Source organism: Macaca nemestrina, chromosome 7, assembly GCF_043159975.1.
Source record: "Macaca nemestrina isolate mMacNem1 chromosome 7, mMacNem.hap1, whole genome shotgun sequence".
Classification (NCBI taxonomy): domain Eukaryota; kingdom Metazoa; phylum Chordata; class Mammalia; order Primates; family Cercopithecidae; genus Macaca; species Macaca nemestrina.
This window is the reverse complement of record NC_092131.1, coordinates 69,051,670-69,079,455: the sequence shown is the minus strand read 5'-3', so window position 1 is coordinate 69,079,455 and position 27,786 is coordinate 69,051,670. Positions and strand designations below refer to the sequence as shown.

The 27,786-nt window shown below is 41.1% G+C and overlaps 1 protein-coding gene across 2 annotated transcripts in view; it reads right to left on the bottom strand.

The window, feature by feature from the left end:
• Positions 1–27,378, bottom strand: part of LOC105478016 (SEC23 homolog A, COPII coat complex component) — a 72,467-nt gene extending 45,089 nt beyond the window's left edge. For both annotated transcript variants that reach the window (XM_011734984.3, XM_071100273.1), the window contains exons 1-7: positions 27,244–27,378; positions 19,262–19,503; positions 16,768–16,825; positions 16,156–16,242; positions 15,096–15,332; positions 10,321–10,400; positions 9,144–9,288 (exon numbers count right to left, since the gene is read on the bottom strand). In XM_011734984.3, the coding sequence (XP_011733286.1) occupies positions 9,144–9,288; positions 10,321–10,400; positions 15,096–15,332; positions 16,156–16,242; positions 16,768–16,825; positions 19,262–19,482 (828 nt within the window). In that variant the 5' untranslated portion in view covers positions 19,483–19,503; positions 27,244–27,378. The remainder of the gene's footprint in view (positions 1–9,143; positions 9,289–10,320; positions 10,401–15,095; positions 15,333–16,155; positions 16,243–16,767; positions 16,826–19,261; positions 19,504–27,243) is intronic.
• Between the last annotated feature and the right edge of the window lie 408 nt (positions 27,379–27,786).

Sequence of the window (27,786 nt, the reverse complement as noted above, 5' to 3'; positions counted from 1 at the left end):
AGGCTGAGGCAGGAGAATTGCTTGAACCCAGGAGGCGGAGGTTGCAGTCAGCCAAGATTGCACCACTGCACTCTAGCCTGGGCGATGGAGCAAGACTAGAGTGCAAGATGGAGGCCCAAAGCAGTGGCTCACACCTGTAATCCCAGCACTTTGGGAGGCCAAAGCGGGTAGATCACAAGTTCAGGAGTTCAAAACCAGCCTGGCCAATATGCCTCTACTAGAAATACAAAAAATTAACCGGGCATTGTGGCGGGTGCCTGTAATCCCAGCTACTTGGGAGACAGAGGCAGAGAATTGCTTGAACCCGGGAGATGGAGGTTGCAGTCAGCCAAGACTGTGCCGCTGCACTCTAGCCTGGGCGACAGAGTGAGACTGTCAAAAAAAGAAAGAGAAAGAGAGAGAGAGAAAGTACGTATGACTTATACTTCTAGTCCAAGTGAATGGATTGAATACCCCAATCTACTTCCACTTCCTCACAAGGTGTCAGTGAAATAAGAGAAAAGTTGTTGTTTTAGGCAGATCACTTGAGGCCAGGAGTTCAAGACCAGCCTGGCCAACATGGCAAAACCCTATCTCTACTAAAAAAAAATACAAAACTTAGCCGGGTATGGTAGCGCACACTTGTAATCCCAGCTTCTCGGGAGGCTGAGGCAAGAGAATTGCTTGAACCCAGGAGGTGGAGGTTGCAGTGAGGCAAGATCACACCACTGTACTCCAGCCAGGAAGACAGAGTGAGACTCTGTCTAGAATAAAATAAAGTAAAATAAAAAATAAATAGGCCAGACACCGTGGCTCATGCCTCTAATCTCAACACTTTTGGGGGCCAAGGTGGGAGAATCACTTTAGCCCAGGAGTTCAAGATCAGCCTGAGCAACAAAAGGAGACCTGGTCTCTAAAATAATAATAATAATAATAATAATAATAATAATAATAATAACAAAATTAGTTGGGTATGATGGGACATGCCTATAGTCCCAGCTTCTCAGGAGGCTGAGGTGGGAGGATTGGTTAAGCCAAGGAGTTCGACACTGCAGTGAACCATGATCATGCCACTGCACTCCAGCCCAGGCAACAGAACTAGACTCTGTCTCAAAAAAAAAAAAACCAAAAAGTACATAAAATTTAAAGATAGGAAATCATGGAAGCAGTAGACCAGAAATTTTGAGGAATTCAAACAACAGATTGTACTGGATTATCAAAAGAATCAACAAAACGTATCACAGATATCAAAAGTAAGCCAGATCTTCCCCAAGGAGGATGCCCAAAAAGCTCCATATTTGGAGTCAAAAAATACAAAAAGCAGCCATAAACCAAAGAAGAAACAGTGTTTATCTGTACCTCCAGATACAGCAGCTGATGACAGATTCTGCCATCAGCAATTCCTAAGAACCACTCTCTGTAGAAAGTAGGCCATCTGCCTGGAGAAGGGTCTTTGCATGAAAATAAGAGGCCGAGAGATACAGAACCAAGCACATATTACAATGGATATCACAACAAACATGACAACTCTCAAAAGTTTCTGGAATTAAAAGCATTAAGAAAAATTTTAAAACCTCAATGGATGGGCCAAAAAGCACGTCTGAAGACTGAGTTAGATATATGCAAAACCAAAGCTAAGGAAATCTCATATAAATAGGAGCAAAGAAAGATACGAGGAAAAAAATAAATATATAAAGAAATATAGAGGTCCAGCATCAATGTAATGAATATAGAATAGAAAAAGAGAAACAAATTAAGCTGAAGAATGACAACAGTCTCTAGAATGAAAGGGTCTACCAAAACCAAACATAAAGAAAGAAAAAAATCAAACCTAAATACAGCCTAACAAAATTTCGGAACTCCAAAATTAAAGAGAACATTCTAAAAATGTCTAGTGAAAAAATAAGCTTTCCTAAAAAAAGAACAAGAATGAGACTACATCCAATTATCATCAATAAACTGTACGTCTATGTCAGAACACTAGAGAGGAATGACAGATTTCCAAGTGAAGATTATTTTGAAAGTAGAATTCTATAGCCACCCAAAATGCCAATGAAATGAGAGGACCTTTTTTTTTTTAATATTTGAATATGGAAGAACTCAGAATATTTATAAGAAACAAAAGACCAACTGGGTATGATTCAAAAGAAGTGACAGGATCCAGAAAACAATGTAAAAGATATCCTGCAACTTTTATATATGAAAGTATCCTTCCCTGTGCATAATCGCTCTACTTTATTCCACAATTAATATTTGTATTGTCATATTAGAAATGCTATTTTATCTCTAATTTCTATAAGTAGTTATTGGACAAAATAGAGTACATTTTTTAACCTACACTACAGCTTCAGAAGACAATGTAAATGATATAAACTTCATGATAATTTTTTTTTTTTTTGGAGACAGAGTCTTGCTCTGTTGCCCAGGCTGGAGTGCAGTGGCGCCATCTCAGCTCACTGCAAGCTCCGCCTCCTGGGTTCACACCATTCTCCTGCCTCAGCCTTCCCAGTAGCTGGGACTACAGGCGCCCGCCACCACACCTGGCTAATTTTTTTGTATTTTTAGTAGAGACAGGGTTTCACCATGTTAGCCAGGATGGTCTCGATCTCCCGACCTCGTGATCCGCCCGTCTCGGCTTCCCAAAGTGCTAGGATTACAGGCGTGAGCCATCGCGCCCGGCCTTTCATGATAATTTTTAAAGTCACATGATTAGCCCGGCACAGTGGCTCACACCTGTAATCCCAGCACTTTGGGAGGCTGAGGTGGGCAGATCATCTGAGGTCAGGAGTTCGAGACCAGCCTGGATAACATGGTGAAACCCTGTCTCTACTAAAAATACAAAAAAATTAGCTGGGTGTGGTGGTGGGTGCCTATAATCGCAGTTACTTGGGAGGCTGAGGCAGGAGAATCGTTTAAACCCAGGAGGCAGAGGTTGCAGTGAGCTGAGATTGCGCCACTGCACTCCAGCCTGGGCAACGAGAGCGAAACTCCACCTAAAAAAAAAAATAAATAAATAAATAAATAAATAAAATCATATGGTTAACAAATCTGGAGAACAAGGAAAGTTGTCTTCTACTTATTTGTATACACCATTGCATACTGTTTGAATGTTTTCACAAGGTATGATTATTCCTTCTATAACTTTCTTAACTAATAACAAAAATACCCTCTTCATTCTGGGTATCTGAGATAACAGCAGTCATGTAAAGCTGAAAAAATGAAGAAAAGAGCAAATAAAACTATATACAGATACTTTCATAAAACTATGACACAAAGAACATCCAAACTTCAAATTTCCTATAACTGGAGGGAAAAACCCACTAAATCCCTGTGAACTATATCTCTCATGCTCTCATTACAAGTCTCCAAAAAGATCAAGGGCAGTTTGGGAAGAAGTACACGGAAGAGAGAAGAGGGAAGCAAATAGCACGCCTAGAAGAACAACTACAGATTCAAATGAAAACTTAGTAAGAGGCACTAAAGAAAAGAAAAAAACCAAGAGAATGAAAATGAAATAAAGAAATAAAAAGACGACTGAAATAAAAAGCAAGCAAAGAAGAGTCAATTTATATAAAATGGGAGTTTTTTTCTTTTGAGACAGAGTATTGCTGTTGGCCAGGCTGGAGTGCAGTGGCATGATCTCAGCTCACTGCAACCTCTGTCCACGGGTTCAAGAAATTCTCCTGCCTCAGCCTCCCAAGTAGCTGGGATTACAGGTGTGTGCCACCATGCCCGGCTAATTTTTGTATTTTTAGTAGAGACGGGGTTTCATCATGTTGGTCAGGCTGGTCTCGAACTCCTGAATTCAGGTAATCCGCCTGCCTCGGCCTCCCAGAAGTGCTGGGATTACAGGCGTGAGCCACCGTGCCTGGCTGGGAGTTCTCAAATAAAATAAAACAATGGAATAGAACTACTATTTAAAGCTATAAGACAACTTTATAGGAAAAAATACATGTAACAAGGGCCTACCACATACTAGAGAAAATTAACCTGCAACAAAAATCCTACAACATAAAGAAAAACTCCTCAAGACCTTCAAGCAAAATGATCAAAAAATTTACAAGGGCAAGAAAATAAGACTGGTATCAGCCTTCCCAAAAAACATCAGCCAAGGTGGGAGAATCACTTGAGATCAGGAGTTCAAGACCAGCCTGGGCAACATGGCAAATTTAAAAATTAGCTGGGCATAGTGGCATGGGCCTGTAATCCCAGCTACTTGGGAGTAGTCTGAGGCTGGAGGATTGCTTGAGACTAGGAGTTTGAGGCTGCAGTGCTGCAGTAAGCTATGATCACGAACTGCACACCAGCCTGAGCAACAGAGGCTCTGTTTAAAAAAAAAAAAAAAAAAAAATCAAAACACATCAAGGTAAGAAAATAATGAAAAAGCATTTTCCAAAAACTCCAGGAAAAAACAATCAGAAGCAAGGCTTTTTATATCCAACCAAGCTATTCTTCAACTATCAGCACCATAAGAAAAAAGTTTAAACATTCAACAGCCCAGGAAATTCTGTACTCTTAAGTCTTCTTAAGAAATTTACTAGGAAAGCCGGGCGCAGTGGCTCATGCCTGTAATCCCAGCACTTTGGGAGGCTGAGGTGGGCGGAACACGAGGCCAGAAGTTCGAGACCATCCTGGCTAACATGGTGAAACTCCATCCCTACTAAAAATACAAAAAATTAGCCGGGCATGGTGGCGGGCGCCAGTAGTCCCAGCTACTCAGGAGGCTAAGGCAAGAGAATGGCGTGAACCCGGGAGGCAGAGTTTGCAGAGAGCCAAGATAGAGCCACTGCACTCCAGCCTGGGTGACAGAGCGAGACTCTGTCTCAAAAAAAAAAAAAAAAAAAAAAAAAGAAATTTACTAGAAGATACAAATAAAACTTACAGCAAAGAATAACATAATCACACTAAGGGCAGTGGAGGGGAATAACCCATTTAACTTATGAACATTATATTTTGTACTATATATTCTCAGAACACTAAACAAATATTGAGCCTAACTCCTAAGCTTCTTTCTAACAGAAGTATGAGCCAGAAACTCTGAAACTATTCTAGATAATCTAGGACTGAGCAAATAAGTAAATATATTTGATAACGGGAGCAGGTTTCTCATAGAGAATGAGTTACAAATATGGAAAAGCGGGAAGGAGAGAATAAACCCTGTGGTATTGAATTGAACATACTTGAAAGAATTACTGGTTTTTAATATAAATTTATTTTAATAGAGATCATAGATGTATACTGGAGTATGTAGACATATATGCACACACATATACTTATAATTTTATATACATATATAGATACACATATATGCACATACATTTTTTTTCTTAGCTCCATCCACTTGGACCTAAAATTAATGACACCCAGGGTAAGGGTGCACATGAAGCATTATCTTCTACTTGGTAGAATCAAGGCTAAAAGGAAACAGGGCTCCTAAATGGTTCATTTCAGGTCCAGAGCAGGAAAAGGATAAGATGAGCCCTGAACATCTTACTATACCAGAAAGGAAGTATTTAAGCAAACATGCAGCATTTAATAAGGACCCAGAAGCAGCTTGAAGAGGCTCCCACTAGCCAAATCTGGGAAAACCTAAGCATCAAAGTAAATAATGACAGTAAAGGAATATATCTTGTTGTATAAAATAAGAATATAAGAATCCACCCAGTGTGTATTCTGTATGTATTTACATATATATGTGTGTGTATAAGTTTATATATATATAAAAATATGTAAATAGGAGAGGAGAAAAAGCTCTTCCTCAAGTAGAAAGCCAATTAATAAATGTAGAAATGATGGAATTAGCCACTATTTGGCATGCATCATAATAATAATTGATTAGAAAAGACTCATCAATGGATGCTAAACTAGTGAGTAAAACTTTGCTCAGTACACTGGTTATTCACATATTTTCAAGGTATCTCCTAATAAGATATTTATAATTACAATAAGAAAACTTGTAACTTTACAGTGGCAAAAACAACCTTAACCAAGTAAGGAAAGTTAACATCAGCAGTAATGAAACAAATCAGCATGGGGGTTTCTAATATTTTGCAATATTTATTAATTACAAAGGGGTAAAAAAGAGTAATTTTAAAGTGGAGAGCCCTGGCAGATACAACCTTAATGAATGACCAAAGTGAATATCATCAGTAATGGAACAAATGAAAACCATGTGCCACCTGTAAGATGCAATAATAAGAACACAGCATTACTTCTGCGATATTCCCCCCAAAGATGCAAGACCCGAACCAAATTACGAGGATACTTCAAGACAAACTCAAATTGAAGAATGTTTTACAAATAACTGGTCTGAATCTTCCAAAGTGTCAAGATCAGGAAGATTAAGGAACTGTTCCAGGCTGAAGGAGAGTAAATAGATATAGCCATAAATGCAGAACTGAACTAAATCTTTTCAGTAAAGGAAATTATTGAGACAACTGGTAAAACTTGAATGGGGTCTGAGAATTAGCTGGTCGTAATGTATCAGTGTTAATATTTTAATAGTTTTATACTGTGGTTATATAGGAGATTATCCTGGTTCATAGGAAATATGAAGTTTCAAGAGGTTGGGACTATCATATCAGCAACTTAATCTTGTGAAAGGAAAATCAATCTTGGGACCCCAAAATTATTAAACAAAAAGGAAAAGTCAAGCTGGAAACTGCTTAGGGCAAACCTATCTCCCATTCTATTCAAAGTCATCCCTCTGCTCACTAAGATAAATGCATATCTGATTGCCTCCTTGGGGAAAGGCTAATCAGAAACTCAAAAGAATGGACCTACGTGTGTCTCTCACCTACCTGTGACCTGGAAGCCCCTCCCTGCTTGAGGAGCTTCCAGGTCCCACCTATCTGGATGGAACCAACATACATCTTACATATATTGATTGATGTCCCATGTCTCCCTAAAATTTATAAAACCAATTGTGCTCTGACCACCTTAGACGCATGTCATCAGGACCTCTAGAGGCACAAGTCCTCAGCCTTGGCAAAATAAACTTTCTTTTTTTTTTTTTTTTTTTTTTGAGATGGAGTCTCACTCTGTCACCCAGATTGGAGTGCAGTGGCGTGATCCTGGCTCACTGCAACCTCTGCCTCCCGGGTTCAAGTGATTCTCCTACTTCAGCTTCCCAAGTAGCTGGGAATACAGGCACCTGCCACCACACCCAGCTAATTTTTTTGTATTTTTAGTAGAGACAGGGTTTCACCATGTTGGTGAGGCTGGTCTCAAACTCCTGACCTCAAGAGATCCACCCACCTCGGCCTCCCACAATGGTAGGATTACAGGCGTGAGCCAACGCACTAAGCCCAAAATTAACTTCCTAAATTAATTGAGATTGTCTTAGATATTTGGGGTTCACAATCTCAAAGTTTGGAGAAAAAAAAAATTATTTATATACTTCTTGTACCTTTTCTATAAATTTGATAGCATTTCAAATTTTTTTACAAACATTTTAAAGAAAAATTTTGTTTTGTTTTGTTTTTGAGATGGAGTCTCTGCATGATCTCGGCTCACTGCAACCTCCACCTTTCGGGTTCAAGCGATTCTCCTGCCTCAGTCTCCCCAGTAGCTGGGATTACAGGCATGTGCCACCACGCCCGGCTAATTTTTTTTTGTATTTTTAGTAGAGACAGGGTTTCACCGTGTTAGCTAGGATGGTCTTGATCTCCTGACCTCGTGATCCGCCCTCCTCAGCCTCCCAAAGTGCTGGGATTACAGGCGTGAGCCACCGCACCTGGTCACTATTTTGTAATTCTAAAACTAAGATATGTATAGTATAAAATTTTTAAATGCTACTAAAACTCCACTTATTGCACCACTGTTAATATCTGGGTGAACTTCTTTCCAGAATCATGTCTGTACAGGATATATGCAAAACAATACATAAGACAATACACTGTAGGAAAACACTTCACATAGATAAAATCACACACTCACTGTCCTATAACTGATTTTTTTTTTGACTTAATATTCTTTTGTACATACCATTTCCTATAATACTGGGAAATATATTTTTTCCTCTCCTTTCCTGACACACAGCTCCTAAAAGCCTTGGAATCTGTAGAATAAGACGACCTTTTATTTTTTATTTTTGTTTTTTGAGACAGAGTCTCACTCTGTCACCCAGGTTAAAGTGCAATGACACGATCTCAGCTCCCCGCAACCTCCACCTCCTGGGTTCAGGCAATTCTCCCTGCTTCAGCCTCCCAAGTGGCCAGGATTACAGATGCCCACCACCATGCCTGGCTAATTTTTGTATTTTTGGTAGAGATGGGGTTTTGCCATATTGGTCATGCTGGTCTCGAACTCCTGACCTCAGTTGATCTGCCCACCTCAGCCTCCCAAAGTGCTGGGATTACAGGCATGAAGTGCCCAGCCAAGAGGGCCTTCTGTATGCTAATAAAATGACTCCCACATAGCTTCAAGATGGGGGCTGGTCACGGAAAACACTAAAGCATGATTAGAAGGTTGAGACTTTCAGTTCCACACCCCCAACCTCCAGGAGAGAGGGGATAATGGCTAGTGATGTAATCAATCATGCCTATGTAGTGAAGCCTTCATGTAAACCCAAAAGAACAGTTTGGAGAGCTTCCAGACAAATGAATATGTGGAGGTTCTTGGAGGGTGGTACCCCAGAGAAGGCACAGAAATTTGGAACCCCTTCTCCCACACCTCAGTCTATGCATCTAGTCCATCTGACTGTTCATCTATATTCTATGTAATATCTTTATCATAAACCAAGAAACATAAAGTGTTTCCTAGAGTTCTGTGAGCCATTCTAGCAAATGAATCAAACCCAAGGAGAGTGTTCAATTTACAGCCAGTCTGTCAGAAGTATAGGTGACAACCTACTACTTGTGACTGGCACTGAAGTGGGGGGCAGTCTTATGGGACCGAGCCCTCAATCTGTGAGATGTGATGTTATCTCCAGTTAGACAGTGTCAGAATTGAACTGAATTACAGGACACCCAGCTGGTATTGAAGGCAGAACTGTTTTGTTGGTATGTGAGGGAAAACCACAGAAGTATTCTTTGTTGATGCTGAGTGAGAAAACAGGGAGGAAAAAAAGCACTTTGGTTCTTCCTATATCCTTACAGTTACACACACACACACACACACACACACACACACTTTACATTCCAAAACAAAACCATCTTCCCTACCTCCAACAGTCCTACAGCTATGGAAAGTGCCACTCCGGAGGAACGCAAAGGTCTCTTTCCCTGTGGTACAGGCCAAGGGTCTCGCTGGAGTTCTCCCAGAAGATCTGTGAGATTCATGTCTATTTTCTGTACTGGTTGTAAGAATCTGACAAACAAAATTAAATAAAAAGTCATTTATAAATGTTTATGGGTGAGAGTTCAAGAAACAAATTTCACTTTCCTAAAAATAGAAAACAATACTCTGAACACACAGCAGACCAATGGTTCTCAAACTTTCGTGTACATGAGAACCAGCTGGAGGGCTTATTTTAACACATATTGCTAGATCCCAGTTCTAGAGTTTGTTTCAGTAGGTGTGGACTGGAGCCCAAGAATTTGCATTTCAAACACATTCCTAGGTGACACTTGATGATATCAGCTCCAGAAACCACATTTTGAGTACAACTACAATAAATGAAACACTCAAACCAAGTACTACTTCAGGATTTCATCTTTCACTTACTAGTCTAGTCAGTTTTAGGTTACTGAAATAATTATGAGAAAATACATCAACTCAATTTTAGTAATACTACCTCTGATTTAAAAGCTTAGGAGAAAAAGCTAGCAGGGCGTGGTGGCTCAAGACTGTAATCCCAGCACTTTGGGAGGCCGAGGAGGGAGGATCACAAGGGCAGGAGATCAAGATGGTGAAAGTCCGTATCCACTAAAAAAACAAAAATTAGCCAGGCATGGTGGTGCATGCCTGTAATCCAGCTACTCGAGAGGCTGAGGCAGAAGAACTGCTTGAACCTGGGAGGCGGAAGTTGCAGTGAGCCAAGATCGTGCCACTGCACTCCAGAAACCTTACAGGAAAAAGCTACCTCTAAAGCTAAGAAGAAAAAATAAAAACCTTGGCTGCCCTAAACCCACACAAAAACAAGTTTTTTCCAAAGTTCAAAATAAAAAATAAGGAAAATAACAAAACTAAAGTAACTCCTTACATTGTTACAACAAAAAACAAACCATTTTAATGGCATGATTTTGCCTCAGTTCTTTAAAAAGCATGTTAATACAATTTACTTATATTCCTAAAAATATTTAACAATATAGTATCACTGAATGTCTATGTTCAAGGGTATGGAATGTTTAAAATACCTACAGAAATGGTCAAATTATCTTCATCATATTTAATTATTACCTGTTGGAAGGAGGTGGCTGCTGTACCTGAGGACCACGTGTTGCTTGAGTAACTGGTACTTTAGAGAGCCCCAGCATTTCCTGTAAAGAGATTACTTGTACAATATTCATTTAATTACTTTTACAAAGACTAATCAACTATTTATCATGTATAAAATGCAGTGCTAGACATTAGAAACACAAAAATAAAAATACAAGGTCTCCTTCCTCAGAAAACAAAGAGTCCAGTGGGAGAGATTATCAAGAAAACAATAACACAAAATAATCATCATGAGAGAGCAAAGTACAAGGTGTTATACAACCAAAGAGGAAGCATATTAGCTCAGAAACACTTTATTTCTAATTAACAGTCAAAATAAATTGTTGTGTAACTTAAATGTCCATACTTCTTAATTTATATTCATTCATCCCTTTCAGCAAACTGTATCATAAGCACCTGCTATGTGGCAGGAATATAATGGTAAAAACTAACTAGTCCCTTCCCTCATGGAAATTAAAATCCAGAAACAGAAATCAATCAAATCAACAGATAAATAAATATAAAATTGCAACAGTAATAAGTGTTATGACATGGGGAGTTTTAAGGTTCACATACTTTGTGTATATATACATCTTCATTTTCTAACATAATTTATAACCAAACTGCCACCTTTGTTTTGAATTTCAGTATGTGCACAACTTCTCTCCAGACAAATGAAAATGTTATACTAAATTTTTCTTGAATCTAGAAATGCTTAGTCATGAAGTACTGGAGTTATAAAACTGTGTAACAGAAAATCGAAGTCTAAAGATGTACAAAGATAAAATTAGTGAACTAATCCTGCAATATTTCCTATACTGTTAGCGGAAACAACAACTCTTTACTAAGAACTTAACATATTCCATATTCTATGCTAAAACCTTTATATATACTATTTCCTCAAAAAACAGTAATGAAATAGATTTCTTCTTAATTTCTACTTTACAAAAGAAAACTGACAATCAAAAAGACTAAGTAATTTTTCTGAAGTTACACAACCAGTAAGTAACAAAGCAAGATTTTAAATCCAGGTTTTTCTACAAAGCCCTATTAAGGGTTTACACCCTACTGACAATTCTCATATTTAGTACTAATAACCTGGCAAAATAGGTACTGTTTATTTCTTTCTATGAAGGATGAGATAATTAGAAAAGACATAAACCCAAGATCATACAACTAGAAGAGTTTAAAAATTGAATTCAGGACTATTTGGGGAGCAAAGACCAGGCTCTTTTCAACGAGATAGATAGGGAAAGAAAATAAAAATGTTTCAGTGGAGGAAAAAAAAAATTAGTCTGCAGGCATTCGCTTGCCTATTGAAAAAAGAAGATGTGGCCAGGCGTGCTGAATCACGCCTGTAATCCCAGTATTTTGGGAGGCCGAGGCGGGTGGATCACCTGAGGTCAAGAGTTCGAGACCAGTCTGGCCAACATGGTGAAACCCCATCTCTACTAAAACTACAAAAATTAGGGCCAGGCGCGATGGTTCACGCCTAATCCCAGCGCTTTGGGAGGTCATGGTGGGTGAATCACGAGGTCAAGGAGTTCAAGACTAGCCTTGGTTAACATGGTGAAGCACCATCTCTAATAAAAATACAAAAATTAGTCAGGCATGGTGGTGTGCTCCTGTAATCCCAGCTATCTGGGAGGCTGAGGCAGGAGAATCTCTCGAACCCAGGAGGCTGAGGTTGCCATGAACTGAGATCATGCCACTGCACTCCAGCCGGTGTGACAGAGCAAGACTCCATCTCAGACAAACAAACTAAAAAAAGCTAGGCTGGCCTCGGTGGCTCACGCCTGTAATCCCAGCATTTTGGGACACCGAGGCAGGGGGATCACCTGAGCTCAGGAATTCAAGACCAACCTGGCCAACATGGCGAAACCTTGTCTGTACTAAAAAATACAACAATTGGTCAGGCACAGTGGCTCACACCTATAATCCCAGCACTTTGGGAGGCTGAGGCAGGCAGATCATGAGGTCAGCAGATCAAGACCATCCTGGCCAACACGGTAAAACCTCGTCTCTACCAAAATTACAGAAAAAAAAATTAGCCAGGTGTGGTGGCATATGCCTGTAGTCCCAGCTACTCAGGAGGCTGAGGCAGGAGAATTGCTTGAACTCAGGAGGCAGAGACTGCAAGATCATGCCACTGCACTCCAGCCTAGATGACAGAGCAAGACTCTGCATCAAAAAAAAAAGAAAAAAGGAAGATGTTTTACGTGCTTCACATGTATTACGTAATTTAAGTAAAAGGGACTCTACAATCAGAACAGTAAACCATTCTAAATAAATTCATAATTTAATAATAACATTAATAGTAGCAAACACTTAAATGTATAATTCACTTAATTCTCATGACTACACTATAAGGTAATTACTATTACTATCTCTATTTTACAAATGAAAAAAACTAAAGCACAGAGATTTAAACTGGTTCACTTTCTCTCCTGTCTCATGGAAACATGATTCTCCTCTCCGCTTCCTGTGCTCCTGAAGGAATCCCTACTATGTCTTCCTAAACCTCACTTTCCTCATCTCACTCTTACTTTCACTCACCCTCTTTAGTCTCTTTCCTTTCTCCTTCCTCCTAAAGTACATCTCTTTAACTCGGTTCTCTCTCAAATTCCCATGCTATCTCCTCCTTCATTACTTTCAACAACAAACCTCTTAAAAGAACAAACTTCAGGCTGAGCGCGGTGGCTCACACCTGTAGTCCCAGCACGCTGGGAGGCCGAGGAAGGCAGATATACTGAGGTCAGGAGTTCAAGACCAGCGCGGCCAACATAGTGAAACCACGTCTCTACAAAAATACCAAAATTAGCCGGGCATGATAGTGGATGCCAGTAGTCCCAGCTACTCAAGAGGCTGAGGCAGGAGAATCGCTTGAACCTGGGAGGCGGAGAGTGCAGTAAGCCAAGATCGTGGCATGCACCCCAGCCTGGGCGACAGAGCGAGACTCTATCTCAAAAAAAAAAAGAACTTCAACTTTCTCTACCTTCTCAAATCTTATTCACTACTCATTGACTAACACATTTATTACTCATTATCCTCCCCATTTAAGCCTGCAAATTCCCTTAGTATGTTCTCTAAGTTAACTGTGTAGCACCACTACCTCAGTCTGCCAAGTTTCAAATTAGACTCACCTTCAAAAATCTCTTCCTTCCTTCTTCATTTTGGTCTACCTGGAAGCCTCTGAAGTCTGATTTTACATCTGTCAACTTTATGCCAGGCTTATCTATCATTTTCTAGGGTAACTGTTCTCAACTAGGAGTTGCACCAGAATTACTTAGAAAGTTTTTTCAAAGTACCTACATGAACAATCTTATATTATATATATAAGGTATATATACCAACCATCTCCCAATACAAATAGACATTCGCTTATTACTCTCTTACGGACTATCAAAATCTCTGGGCAGAAAAAAGATGTTCAGCCGAGCAGATGATCCTAGCATGCTACACATAACTCCTTTGCCTTGGAAGAGAAAGTTTCTATTTGTCCCAGTGAGAAAAACCACTAAAATACATATGCAACCATAGTTCATAAACTAAAAATTGTCCAGTCTCAAAATAACTCCCCTCGCCAAACATACTAAAAGTATTTAGTTCCTAAGTGAAACATTAAGAAGCAAAAGCTCCCTCCTCAGCAGCCACCAAGGTGATCAGTTCTTATGAGGAACTGAGGTGAGGCCCTCACTTCATCAGGTGACTAGCATTGTGCTGCACTCGCCCACACCATGGCCTCCATCTCAAGTTCTTCTGCATCTAATTGGACCTCATTCTGCATGACAATGAGGTGACCATCACAGTGGATTAGATCAATGCCCTTGTTAAAGCAGCTGATATAAATGTTGAACCTTTCTGGCCTGGCTTGTTTGCAAAGGACTGGCCAATGTCAACATCAGGAGCTTCATCTGCAATGTAGGGGCTGGTGGACCTGCTCCAACAGTTGGTGCTGCACCAGCAGGAGGTCCTGCCCCCACCACCACTGCTGCCCCAGCTGAGGAAAAGAAAGTGGAAAGAAAGAAAGAAGAACCTGAGGAGTATGATGATGACATGGACTTTGGTCTTTTTTTTTTTGGAGACGGAGTCTCGCTCTGTTCCCCAGGCAGGAGTGCAGTGGCGTGATCTCGGCTCACTGCAAGCTCCGCCTCCTGGGTTCACGCCATTCTCCTGCCTCAGCCTCCTGAGCAGCTGGGACTACAGGCACCCGCCACCACGCCCGGCTAATTTTTTTGTATTTTTAGTAGCCACGGGGTTTCACCGTGTTAGCCAGGATGGTCTCCATCTCCTGACCTTGTGATCCGCCCGCCTCGGCCTCCCAAAGTGCTGGGATTACAGGCGTGAGCCACTGCACCCAGCCGACTTTGGTCTTTTTGACTAACTCTTTTATAACATGTTCAATAAAAAAGCTGAACTCTTAAGAAAAAAAAAAAGAAACAAGCTAATATTCTGCGGTTGCTCTTCTTAGCCTTCAGCATGACTCTTCATAAGCCCTTCAAATCTCTAGTAAAAGACCTTTGGTTTGACTTTAAATTTTAAAGATACAGTTAAAAGTGAAGGGTCTTTAATCTGTATAACAATTTAAGGTACGTGAAAAGAATACTGAGGCCAGCACTGAATTTAAAGCCTTTGTTATAATACCATTATATTAGTTTTTCATAATAAAAATTTGTCCTAGAAACATACAGAAAGCATTTATAAACATCAATAGAGTAATGTTCAGATAGGTGAAAACTACCATTCTTGTTATTTACCTGCAGTTGTTTGGCTGACAAATCTTTTGTTCCTCTGAAGACATAGCTTTTTGAAATGCCTTCACATCCAAGTTCATGAACCTGAACCATTCTCCCAAAAGTAATAAGTCCAACCAAAGCTGTAGGTGGTAAAAGACTTAATGACATCTGCATGGATTCTTTCAGGGCTTGTAAATCTTCATCTTCCATGCAAGTATCAACCACATAGAGGAATATCAAAGGCATCTGAGGACCACGCTTTTAAAAAATTCACCAAAAAGAAAAAATATATAGTTTAAAGCACAATATACAAGACAGTCAACAGGGAATTAATTGAATAACGGAAACAAAAGTATCTTAGTAAAGCCATTTCAGAAATGAAATAGGTTATTTCTACTGTCATGGAGAGAGATCTAAGACATATTATCAGGTGAAAAAGTAAGAAGAACATTAGGTATAGTTACACAGAAGGGACTTTCACTTTCCATTTTATTTAACTCATGCATAAGGTTTCATTTGACTCTTATAAAATAATTAGTAAACCTGACTTGAATTTTCAGAGAACTAGAAACTAGCCAGGCTGGACAAATTATTAAATGGTCCAAGTGAATCATAACTGTTTTCTCTAAAACATTCATAAAATACATTACTTCCACACTTAAACATGCAAACAACTATGTTAGGTATTCAGAAAGAGAATAAAAATGATTTCCCTAAGAAGGATCAATGCAAGATTATTTTCATTAATTAGACCTGGGGGATACATTAGCCAACTCCAGCATCATATTGACTAAGTATTTGTTAACTGAATTTCCAACTACAAAGCAAGATTGATACTTTATTGTTTACTGATCTACTCAGTATAGTAAATCACACCACCCTACCCAGTATCTTAGCCACCCATCAAATAACTACAATATAGGAATTACCCTGCTCAAACTGACCTCAACGGTTTACCTTTGAAATGTTCCATCGAATCAATGTGAGAATTAAGCATGATTGCTTCCAAATTATCACAATTTAACAATTATTTCAGTATAAATTTTAAAACTTTCTTAAATATTTGTTCTTATGTTCTTACCAGAACTACATATTCAATGCTAGAAAACTGAGGTAAAAGTTCAGCAGGCTGATTCAGTTCAGATATACCAGCATAACTAGGTGGAAACTACAAATAGAAAAAAAAAAACAAAAATGTTTAACAAATTATAGGCTAGAAAGATTAATAAAATTTTAAACTGAAAGCATTTCCTGATCATTTAATTATTTTTAAAAAGGCATTTTCATTAAATGAGAAATAATTATTTTTATCTTTTTTTAAATATGCATTTTTCTACATGACTAATATTTTGGCATTAACATCTGCAATGGATGTTTTATGTTTTTTCTTGAGACGGAGTCTTGCTCTGTCACCCACACTGGAGTGCAGTGGCATGATCTCGGCTCACTGCAAGCTCCGCCTCCCAGGTTCACGCCATTCTCCTGCCTCAGCCTCCCTAGTAGCTGGGACTATAGGCGCCTGCCACCAAGCCTGGCAAACTTTTTTTGTATTTTTAGTAGAGATAGGGTTTCACTGTGTTAGCCAGGAGGGTCTCGATCTCCTGACCTCGTGATCCACCTGCCTTGGCCTCCCAAAGTGCTGGGATTACAGGCGTGAGCCAACGCACCTGGCATGCAATGGATGCTTTCTTACCTGATTCCTTTGGTAACAAAAGTTGCAAGCCCAAAGTTTTGCTCGATAATCCACTTGACTGTTTTAAAAAAAGAAAAGATACATCAGTTCATATTTCAGTTCAATTTTACAAAAATCCAAATTTCAATAAAATTAATTTCTTCCTAAAACATGAACATATTCAAATTGAAAGTAAAAGTAACTCTTAAAAGCCATATAGTTTTAGACACTACCAATATCTAATTCATACTTTTAACATATACAAGTTTACCTAAATGGTGAATATAACTTTTAACATACAGTAAATATTCACTGGGTGCAGTAGCTCGCACCTGTAATCTCAGCACTTTGGGAGGCTGAGGAGGCAGATGGCTTGAGTCCAAGAGTTCAAGACCAGCTTGGGCAATATGGTGAAACCCCATCTTTACAAAAAATACAATCATCCAGGCATGGTGGCGCATGACTGTAGTCCTAGCTACTCAGGGGGCTTAGGTGGGAGGATCATCTGAGCCCAGGTGGTCAAAGATACAGTGAACCAGAATCATAACACTGCACTCCAGTCTAAGTAACAGAGTGAAACCATCTCAAAAATATATATACACACACATATACAGCAATATCAATAAAATTAAAATAATCCTATTTTTTTTTTTCAAGTGACTTCAGTAACATCTACACTCAGACCTAAAAAACATATATTCAGGTCAAAAATATATTTACTGAATGCCTAATAAGTACCAACCATTATTTTAGGTGCTGGTGATACAAGAAAAAGAGAACTGCTCTCATGGAGTTTACATTCTAGAAAAGACAGACAGACAAAAGACAAGCAGATGCACAAACAAGAAAATACGTTTGTTTTTTTTTTTTTGAGACAGGGTCTCGTTCTATTGCCCAGGCTGCAGTACAATGGTAGAATAATAGCTCCCTGCAGCACTGAACTCCTGGCTCAAGTGTTTCTCCCATCTTCAGCCTCCCAAGTAGCTAGGACTACAGGCACATACCACCACACCCAGCATATATACATTAAAAAAAAAAATACACACACACACACACACACACATATATTTTCTTTTTTTTTCCCCTGTAGAAATGGGGTCTTGCTTTGCTGCCCAGGCAATCCTCCCACCATGGCCTCCCAAAGCACTGGGATTACAGGCGTGAGCTACTCTGCCCAGCCAAAAATACTTTTACATAGTAATAACAGATTAAACAAAACAAAGCAGAATGTAAGAATGTGTTTAAGAAGGTTGCTTTAAAAAACAGCCTTCTTAAATAGACAACTAAAGTATGACCAGAATGAAAAGGAACCAATCACAAGAAAATCTGGAAACAGAAGAATCCGGGCAGAATGCACAGCTACTATACCAGTGTCGAGGCAGGAATAAGTTTGGTATGTTCAAGAATCAGAAAGAGGGTAACAGGGTTAAGGTATTATGTAGATAACAATAAGGAAAATGGATAATACCAGATGAAGGCAGAAATATATACAGAGGCTAGATCATACAAGGCTTTACAGATCTTGATAAGTGGTTTGGATTTCTCATTCCAAAAATAAGAAGCTACTTCTGGAAGATTTTAATAATCAGATTTTCATTCATAAAACTCTAGCTTCTGGATGGAGAACAGACTGCTGAAAGACAAGAATAGAAACAGGGAGAGCAGGTAGGAGGATATTGAAATTGCCCAGGAAAAAAGATGGTGGTATCTTGAAGCAGGGTATACTACCAGAGATGGAATAAGAGGCTGTAAGAGACAGAATCTGTAACGTTCTAAGGTAGATCACCCAGATTTGCTAGTGGATTGGCTGGGGGAGAGGGAATGGAAAGAGAAGTAAGAGATGATTCCTGAGACTTTGGCCTAAGCAACAGAAGTCACAACATTTTTGGAACATCATGTCACTCAATCATGACACTTTTTTTTTTTTTTTGAGGCGGAGTCTCACTCTGTCGCCCATGCTGGAGTGCAGAGGTATGATCTCAGCTCACTGCAACCTCCACCTCTCAGGTTCAAGCACTTCTCTGTCTCAGCCTCCTGAACAGCTGGGACTACAGCCACATGCCACCACACCCAGCTAAGTTTTGTATTTAGTAGAGACGGGGTTCCACCATATTGGTCAGGCTGGTCTCAAACTCCTGACTTCAGGTGATCCACCACCTCGGCTTCCTAAAATGCTGGGATTACAGGCATGAGATACCATGCCCAGCCAATTATGACTTATCTAATAACACAAGATGTGTTGATACATATCCAGCACTACTATTCAGAAGACACTGATGGGATCTAACAGTTTTTATAGTGACACTCTTACATTTGGTCTCTTTATATTATCAACTCACTACAACTAGAATGATCCCAAAATTTTACAGCTCTCTGGATTTTTCTGACTGTCCTAATTTGAAAAAATTACTATGAACAAAAACAAAGGGATTTTTATAAAAATATGCAAAAAAAAAAAAAACCCTGCATTTTAAAATCTCATTGCCACATTAGTTTCTCTATATATTTTACTTACCATAAAGGATTCAAAACTGCACGGCAAGTGGTCCTACTACACAGAACAGGCTCATATTGAATAGGTGGTAAGTCAGGTCTCTCTTTCAGTGGTGTAAACAGGGCTGCCACAGGAACAACCATTCTTGTAGCTTCCAGTCGACTTGATGGCCAAACATTCCAACTAAATCGGACTCCATCTCGTTCTTCATTTTGTTGAATGAATTCCAAATAGGTTGTCATTGTGGAGTTTGATTCTTATTTCTGTATTGAAATTTTAAAATATTTTAAAATCCAGGATCCTCTTAAGAAGTTTCAAAGTAAGTATGTTTTCCCCCTATTCAGCAATATTAACACATTAGAAATCAGGACTGGCTGGGCACGGTGGCTCACAGTTGTAATCCCAGCACTTTGGGAGGCCGAGACGGGTGGATCACCTGAGGTTGGGAGTTGGAGACCAGCATGACCAACAAGAAGAAACCCCATCTCTACTAAAAATACAAAATTAGCCAGGCATGGTGGCGTATGCCTGTAATCCCAGCTACTCGGGAGGCTGAGGCAGGAGAATCTCTTGAATCCTGGAGGCAGAGTTTGTGGTGAGCCGAGATCATGCCATTGCACTCCAGCCTGGGCAACAAAAGCAAAACTCCATCTCAAAAAAAAAAAAAAATCAGGACAAAATGAAAATATTTATCTTGGAAAAAAATTAGCAAGCAACTCGTAACAAAATAATTAATGGCTCTACCCAATGACCAATGTCCATAAGGCCCAATAAGAGGTATTTAACACTTTCCTATTCACTCTGAAAGGTGATGGCAAAAAATAGTGTCTTATTTCTTTAAGGGTATATAGGAAAGAAATGCAAAAATGGGGGGAAACCTAGATCCTATGTTTTCCATATCAATTTTGAAAGTTACATGAATTCATATAAACAGATTTCAAAATTATAAAGTTCTAAAACTCACACGGTTTCTATCTAAAAAATAACAAGTTTCCACTAAACTTTATAGAAGAGAATGTTTAATAGTATATAACAAAGGCCGGGTGTGGTGGCTCACACCTGTAATCACAGCACTTTGGGAGGCCAAGGCAGGTGGATCACGAGGTCAGGAGATCGAGACCATCCTGGCTAACACGGTGAAACCCCATCTCTACTAAAAATACAAAAATATTAGCCGGGCATGGTGACGGGTGCCTGTAGTCCCAGCTACTCAGGAGGCTGAGGGAGGAGAATGGCGTGAACCCAGAAGGCAGAGCTTGCAGTGAGCCAAGATCGCGCCACTGCACTCCAGCCTGGGCGACAGAGTGAGACTCTGTCTCAAAAAAAAAAAAAAAACAGAAAAAAACAAAACAAAAAAACAAGCAGGAGATACCTCTACAGAATAGATAACATTAAAAAAAAAAGTATATAACAAAAAGATTTTCCTAAAACTGGGCACTTCTGCTTTGGACAGGTAATTTTCTTATTGTGCAAGTACAGACTATTTGTGACACAATAAATAAAATGCTTGATAAGTGCTGTTCCCCCAATTCCCCCAATTATATATCATTTAGACTCCTCTGCAGAAACTTACTTCAGAATATTTTGAACATTCCAAATTATGACAGCATTTTAAACTCCAATTTGAGATACAAAATTTCAGTATAATAATTTAAGTTTACTAACCAGGGGAAGAGGATGCACTCTGGGAAGGGTCCAGTATCAAAAGACAGCTCCATTTTTACTGTCTAAATGCCTAGATAGGATGCCAGCTTTCCTACATAGGCAACAGCTCTATATCATGCTCTCAAACTGCAACAGTGGTTAGTCATGGAAGGAAGCTGAAGAATTTAAAGGTGTGGGATGACAAAAGACATTCAAGTGTTATGTAGCAGACATGAAGGAGGTCAAGTTGAAAGAAGTGAACTGTGAACCTAGGGTGCCTGGAAAACCCAACATGGATGTTTAAAGTTGCTAAGAACAATAGTGGGACGAGAAACTGATTCTAAAATTTAAGTGAAGAAAGAAGAGATATTATTTAGGGGGAAAAAGCTAGATATAACAATTTTAATTTTAGAAAATCTTTCAAATAAATTTTGATAAAACAAATGATAGAAATTGAAGCTTAACAAATCTAAGCATTCCAAGCAGTTAAGAACTTTCTCTTCTTTAAACAAGAAAACAAAAATTAAAGAAAACACTGTATTTCCTCCAATCGTGCCAGAATCTTGGAGACAGCTAGAAAATCTTACGCTAATCAAAAAAGATTGTGGATTTTTCAAAGGCACATAAAGGGTAAAGAGAAATCCCAAGACTAAACTTGTTTAGAAAAGACTATTTTGGGCCGGGCGCGGTGGCTCAAGCCTGTAATCCCAGCGCTGAGGTGGTTGGATCACATGAGATCAAGAGTTCAAGACCAGCCTGGTCAACATGGCAAAACCCCGTCTCTACTAAAAATACAAAAAAAAAATTAGCTGGGCACGGTGGCATGCACCTGTAATCCCAGCTACTCAGGAGGCTGAGGAGGAGAATCGCTTGAACTGGGGAGGAAGAGGTTGCGGTGAGCCAAGATCACACCACTGCACTCCAGCTTGGGCGACACAGCAAGACTCCATCTCAAAAAAAAAAAAACTATTTTGAAGGTAAATATAGAAGACAGCTTTGAGAAGGGTGGTATGAGCTTTCAAGGAAAAGTGTTGAAAGATAATGATAAAACAAAGGCGTGGGGTATTCTGAGGAGAGTTAGAAGATGTCAAACCCCACTGTAACACAGGTGGCAATAAAGAAAAAACAACCAGGATGTGGAGGTGACGGGGGAATTAGAAATCCAGTTTTTAGCAACAGCTTCCACAGTACTGATGTGAATATAAGTTCTAAGACTATGCAAACCTCTTCCACATTTATTATACACAACGTAAGGCAAATAAAATTGTGTTTACTACTTAATTGCTCCTATAATTTAAGATGCATGTATACACCTACTATGTACTCACAAAAATTAAAAATAAAAAATAAAAAATTTTAAGGCCAGGCACAGTGGCTCACACCTGTAATCCTAGCACTTTGGGAGGCTGAGGCCGGCGGATCGCTTGAGGTAGCAGTTCAAGACCAGCCTGGCCAACATGGTGAAACCCCATCTCTACTAAAAATACAAAAATTAGCTGAGCTGGCGGTGGGTACCTATAATACCAGCTACTCAGGAGGCTAAGGCAGGAGAATCACTTGAACCCAGGAGGTGGAAGTTGCAATGAGCAGAGATCGTGCTCTAGCCTGGGCGACAAAGTGAGACTCCTTCTCAAATAAAAAAAAAAAATTAATAAAATAAAATGAAATCAGAACAGGGATGACTACATTTGACAAAATAAGTCATAAGAAATCTAGTGTAGTTAAGAAAAAATAAAAATTCTAATGTGTCATAACAAAATAATAAAATGCATCTAAAACACATCTGCAAAGGGCATTAAAATAGCTAAAACACAAAACAAAAAGTGTTTTGAATGACTATTTTCTCAATTCTCTCAAGGCTAGTACTTACGTATTATACAGATATTTTCTCAAAAATGTATGAAGTAAACCTATCACTTTATATAAAACAACTGATAGTATATTTTGCCAATGATAAAAATTTGAGCTTTCAAGCAAATATTAAATTTTTGGGTTTTTTTTTTTTTTTTTGAAATGGAGTCTCACTCTGTTGCCAGGATGGAGTGCGGTGGGGCAATCTCAGCTCCCTGCAACCTCTGCCTCTGCCTCCCAGGTTGAAGCAATTCCCCTGCCTCAGCCTCCCGAGTAGCTGGGACTACAGGCGCGTGCCACCACAACCAGCTAATTTTTTGTATTTTCAGTAGAGACGGGGTTTCACCATGTTGGCTGGGATAGTCTCCATCATCTGACCTCGTGATCTGCCTGCCTTGGCCTCCCAAAGTGCTGGCCCTACCGCTCCCCGTCATTAAATTGTTTTAAAACTTGTGCCTGCTACCATAAGCTTGACAAGTTCCTAACATGTAAAGATTTTTCTGATGAGCTCAGTGTTGGTATTAATCTAATTTGTTTGATAGTATATAACGAAATGTATTAACATTTAGAAGATATACATTACTCAGTGAAGCAACATCTTCCAAACGGTCAGTTTGTGATGCTAAAATATCATGCAAGAGTAGATGATCCATTTAAAGTGCAGAGTAGGCCAATGAGTTTGAAGGTAACAAAGTTCAAAAAGTTCACTCCTAAGCTTTCAGATTCCACACTGCAATTAACCTTTTTTTTTTTTTTTTTTTCTTGAGACGGAATCTCGCTCTGTCACCCAGACTGGAGTGTAGTGGCGCAATCTCGGCTCACTGCAAGCTCCGCCTCCTGGGTTCACGCCATTCTCCTGCCTCAGCCTCCCAAGTAGCTGGTACTACAGGCACCCGCCATCACGCCCAGCTAATTTTTTTTGTTTTTGTTTGTTTGTTTGTTTTGTTTTTGAGACGGAGTCTCACTCTGTTGCCCAGGCTGGAGTGCAGTGGCCGGATCTCAGACCACTGCAAGCTCCGCCTCCCGGGTTTACGCCATTCTCCTGCCTCAGCCTCCCGAGTAGCTGGGACTACAGGCGCCCGCCACCTCGCCCGGCTAGTTTTTTGTATTTTTTAGTAGAGACGGGGTTTCACCATGTTAGCCAGGATGGTCTCGATCTCCTGACCTTGTGATCCGCCCGTGTCAGCCTCCCAAAGTGCTGGGATTACAGGCGTGAGCCACCGCGCCCAGCCTTAACCTTTTAATTTCTTAATTAATCCTTCATACAATTCAACCAAAACAATGTATCACAATGAACTGCAGAAACAGATGTGAAAACCCACCTGTCCTCTGTTTAGCCTTTTTTTTTTTTTCTCTTTGGATACTCAATAATGTTTAAATTAGGGGTTCTGAAAATAACTGCCTTAGGACCATGAGGAAACCACACTACCAAAGGTTCCAGGAGTCTTAGCAGGAAGACATTCACACACAGACAATAGCCAGGTTTAACTTTCAACTGGTTAACAGGCTGGATTGTATCTCTACATCCTTACATCTTAAGACATACTAAGTATCACCTTAGTGAAATTTGGGCACAGCTCCCCTTCTCTTCTTCACATTTTTTCCTCTCAATCTCCCTGCTCTAAGATCAATTTGCTTGCTAAATCACATCTATTATACTTCTTACATTCCCACTTTCCAGCAGTAGTTTGAAAAAAGTCCTGTTTCTTAATTGGTCCAATTACTTGGCTATGCACAACACTTCCCTGACTTCCCTCACCTTTCCATTGTAGTAGTCATGCAATCTTAAAATCATGAATTCAAGGAGAAAGTTTGCTAGGCTTAGTCCCATGTCCAACAATGGCATATCTGAAATAAAGTCCTTTTACAAGCCAACTTTTCTTTTCTTTTCTTTTCTTCTTTTGAGACAGAGTTTTGCTCTTTTTGCCCAGGCTGGAGTGCAATGGCACGATCTCGGCTCACCGCAAACTCCACCTCCTGGTTTCAAGCAATTCTCCTGCCTCAGCCTCCTGAGTAGCTGGGATTACAGGCGTGAGCCACCACACGCGGCTAATTTTTGTATTTTTAGTAGAGATGGGGTTTCTCCACGTTGGTCATGCTGGTCTCGAACTCCCGACCTCAGGTGATGCACCCGCTTCCGCCTCCCAAAGTACTGGGATTACAGGTGTGAGCCACCGGGCCCAGCCACAAGCTAGCTTTTCATAAAATGATATTATTTGATAAGCACTCTCTCCCCTAATACTAACAGGTTTGCATAAAAGTATTAAACCAAAGAAATATTATTCCACACACTATATTAGAATGCAGACTTAGCATACTAGCATACTAGTCTCTTTTATTTTTGAGATGGAGTCTCACTCTACCACCCAGGTTGGAGTGCAGTGGCGCCATTTCGGCTCACGGCAACCTCCACCTCCCGGGTTCAGGCGACTCTCCCGCCTCATCCTCCCGAGTAGCTGGGATTACAGGCGCGAGCTACTATGCCCGGCTAATTTTTCTATTTTTAATAGGGATGGGGTTTCACCTTGTTGGCTAGGCTGGTCTTGAACTCCTGACCTCAGGTGATCCGCCCGCCTCGGCCTCCCAAAGTGCTGGGATTACAGGCATAAACCGCTGCGCCCAGCCACTAGTCTTTTTTTTTTTTTTTTTAGGTGATACAAAACACAAAAGACTATTCTAAAGAAATGTCCGACTTCAGTACAATATACTTTAGTTACATAATTTTATCATAATAGAGCTAAAAGCTAAGAAGCAAACCATTATGTCACTTTAACCTAGTATATCAAATATGTGCCCAAGTAGTATTTTAAAAGACTTCCCTGGCCAGGCGCAGTGGCTCACGCCTGTAATCCCAGCACTTTCGGAGGCCGAGGCGGGTGGATCAGGAGGTCATGAGATCGAGGCCAGCCTGGCCAATATGGTTAAACTCCGTCTCTACTAAAAATACAAAAATTAGCCAGGCGTGGTGGCGGGCGCCTGTTAGCCCCAGCTACTAGGGAGGCTGAGGCAGGAGAACAGCTTGAACCTGGGAGGCGGAGCTTGCAGTGAGCTGAGATCCTTCAACTGCACTCCAGCCTGGGTGACAGGGAGAGACTCCATCTCAAACAAACCAAAAAGACTTTCCCTATGATAGTTTCTCATATTCTAATTTAAGCTCTTTTATTCATACCTAATTGAAAATTTACTTGCCAAGTAAATTTGAGTTCCTTCCAATTAGATGTATTTGTTAGTAGCCAATTAAATTTGTCTCCTACTTTTCACTTGTAAAATCCTCAATGAACTGTCTTCTTATGATCTTGGACAATTTAACCTCTCTGAATCCTCTGTTTTTCTCATCAGCAAGATAAGAGACTTGGACTAGAAAACCACAAGATCCCATCTAACTCTAAAATTCTGTAAATCAGGCCCGGCGTGGTGGCTCACGCTTGTAATCTCAGCACTTTGGGAGGCCGAGATGAACGGATCACGAGGTCAGGAGATCGAGACCATCCTGGCTAACACAGTGAAACCCTGTCTCTACTAAAAATACAAAAAAAGCCAGGCGTGGTGGCAGGCGCCTGCAGTCCCAGCTACTCGGGAGGCTGAGAAAGGAGAATGGCATGAACCCGGGAAGGTGGAGGTTGCAGTGAGCCGAGATCACGCCACTTCTGAAATGATGTTCATTCACTACCAGAGGAGGAAAAGAAGGAAAACTTAACATGCACTTATATTTTAATCTAAAACCTTTTTAAATCAAGTTAATTTGGCTAGTTATCCATGACTTTGGAGGGTAGAGGTTAAGGGAGTTCACGTGAAAACGAGAATTCCACATACCCCCTCCAGTGATTGATGTAGATTTACTATTACTTTCCTCAGGTAGTACCTTTACCACCAAATCGGGAAACACTACTTGCCTTAGAAAGAAAGCCCAATGGGATAGGATTGGTCCTGCTGGAAAACTCAACTCTCTGTAATCAAAACCTAAGGCATTATCTTTACCTAGCTCTTTTCCCCTTTAACTTCCAAGGCTGAATTACGGGTGACGTAGTTAATTGGGTTCAAAGTCTAGGACACTCCAGATCTGGCAAGGAATGAAACAGAAAGTCCAAGGGCCCAGAGGCGATGATAGGCTTGGGTGGAGGTGGGTGGCCCAGGAGGTGGAGGTGGGTGGCCCAGGAGGTGGGGGTGGGTGGCCCAGGAGGTGGGGGTGGGTGCTGGGCGAGATGCTCCAACCACCGTTTTCCACACGACTCCCATCTTTCCACCGAATCCTGGGGAGCCAGAGGAGGAGCCCGGGCCCCCGGCCCCGGCAGAGCCAAGTGGATGAGAGGGTGGCAAGCTCACCGCTCAACGCTCCCCGCGCCGGACTGGGCCTCAGACTCCGGCACACCTCGCGGGCCCGAGGGCACCGAGAGGGCAGAGCCGGGACCACCCCAGGACCCCAGCCGCCAGCCCGCCGCCGCCAGCCCGCCCCCGCTTTCCGCTGCGCACCTGAGGTCCCCCAGGAGCGGAGACGAGGCGGCCCTTACCTCACTGTCCCCCTGCCGAACCCGTCGCAGCCTCCGCTTTGCAAAATCAGTCCTCTCCGCCCAGGAGGAGCAGTCCGTGGCACCGCAATCAGGGCTGGCGCCACCCCGCCCCGGGCCTCACAGAAGACCTCCGCCCGGCCAACATGGCTGGCGCCGCCTCTGCCACGTCAAGAGGAGGGGACGGGGCGTGAGGGCAGGAAGGGGGCAGGAAGGGGCGGGCGCAGAGTTACCCGGGCGGGCCACCGTCCCCTGAGCTCAATAACCGGAGGATTTGAGAAAGGCGCGCGGCGGGCGAAGGTACCGAGAGGGAAGAAGGGAGGAGAGGTAGCGGGGACCGAGCCAGAGGGGCGGAAGAACCCGGACAACCCAGGCAGCCGGGCGGCCGAGGGGCGTGGGACCGGGCACAGCGGGACCGGGAAAGGGAGCGGCGCCGGGGGAGCTCCTTCACCCCGCTCCGCAGAGCCACAGCGTATCCCACTACCTGCAGGTCGCGGAAGGAGTGGAGCACTGGTGCCACTCGGACACCTTAACTTACGGAGAGAA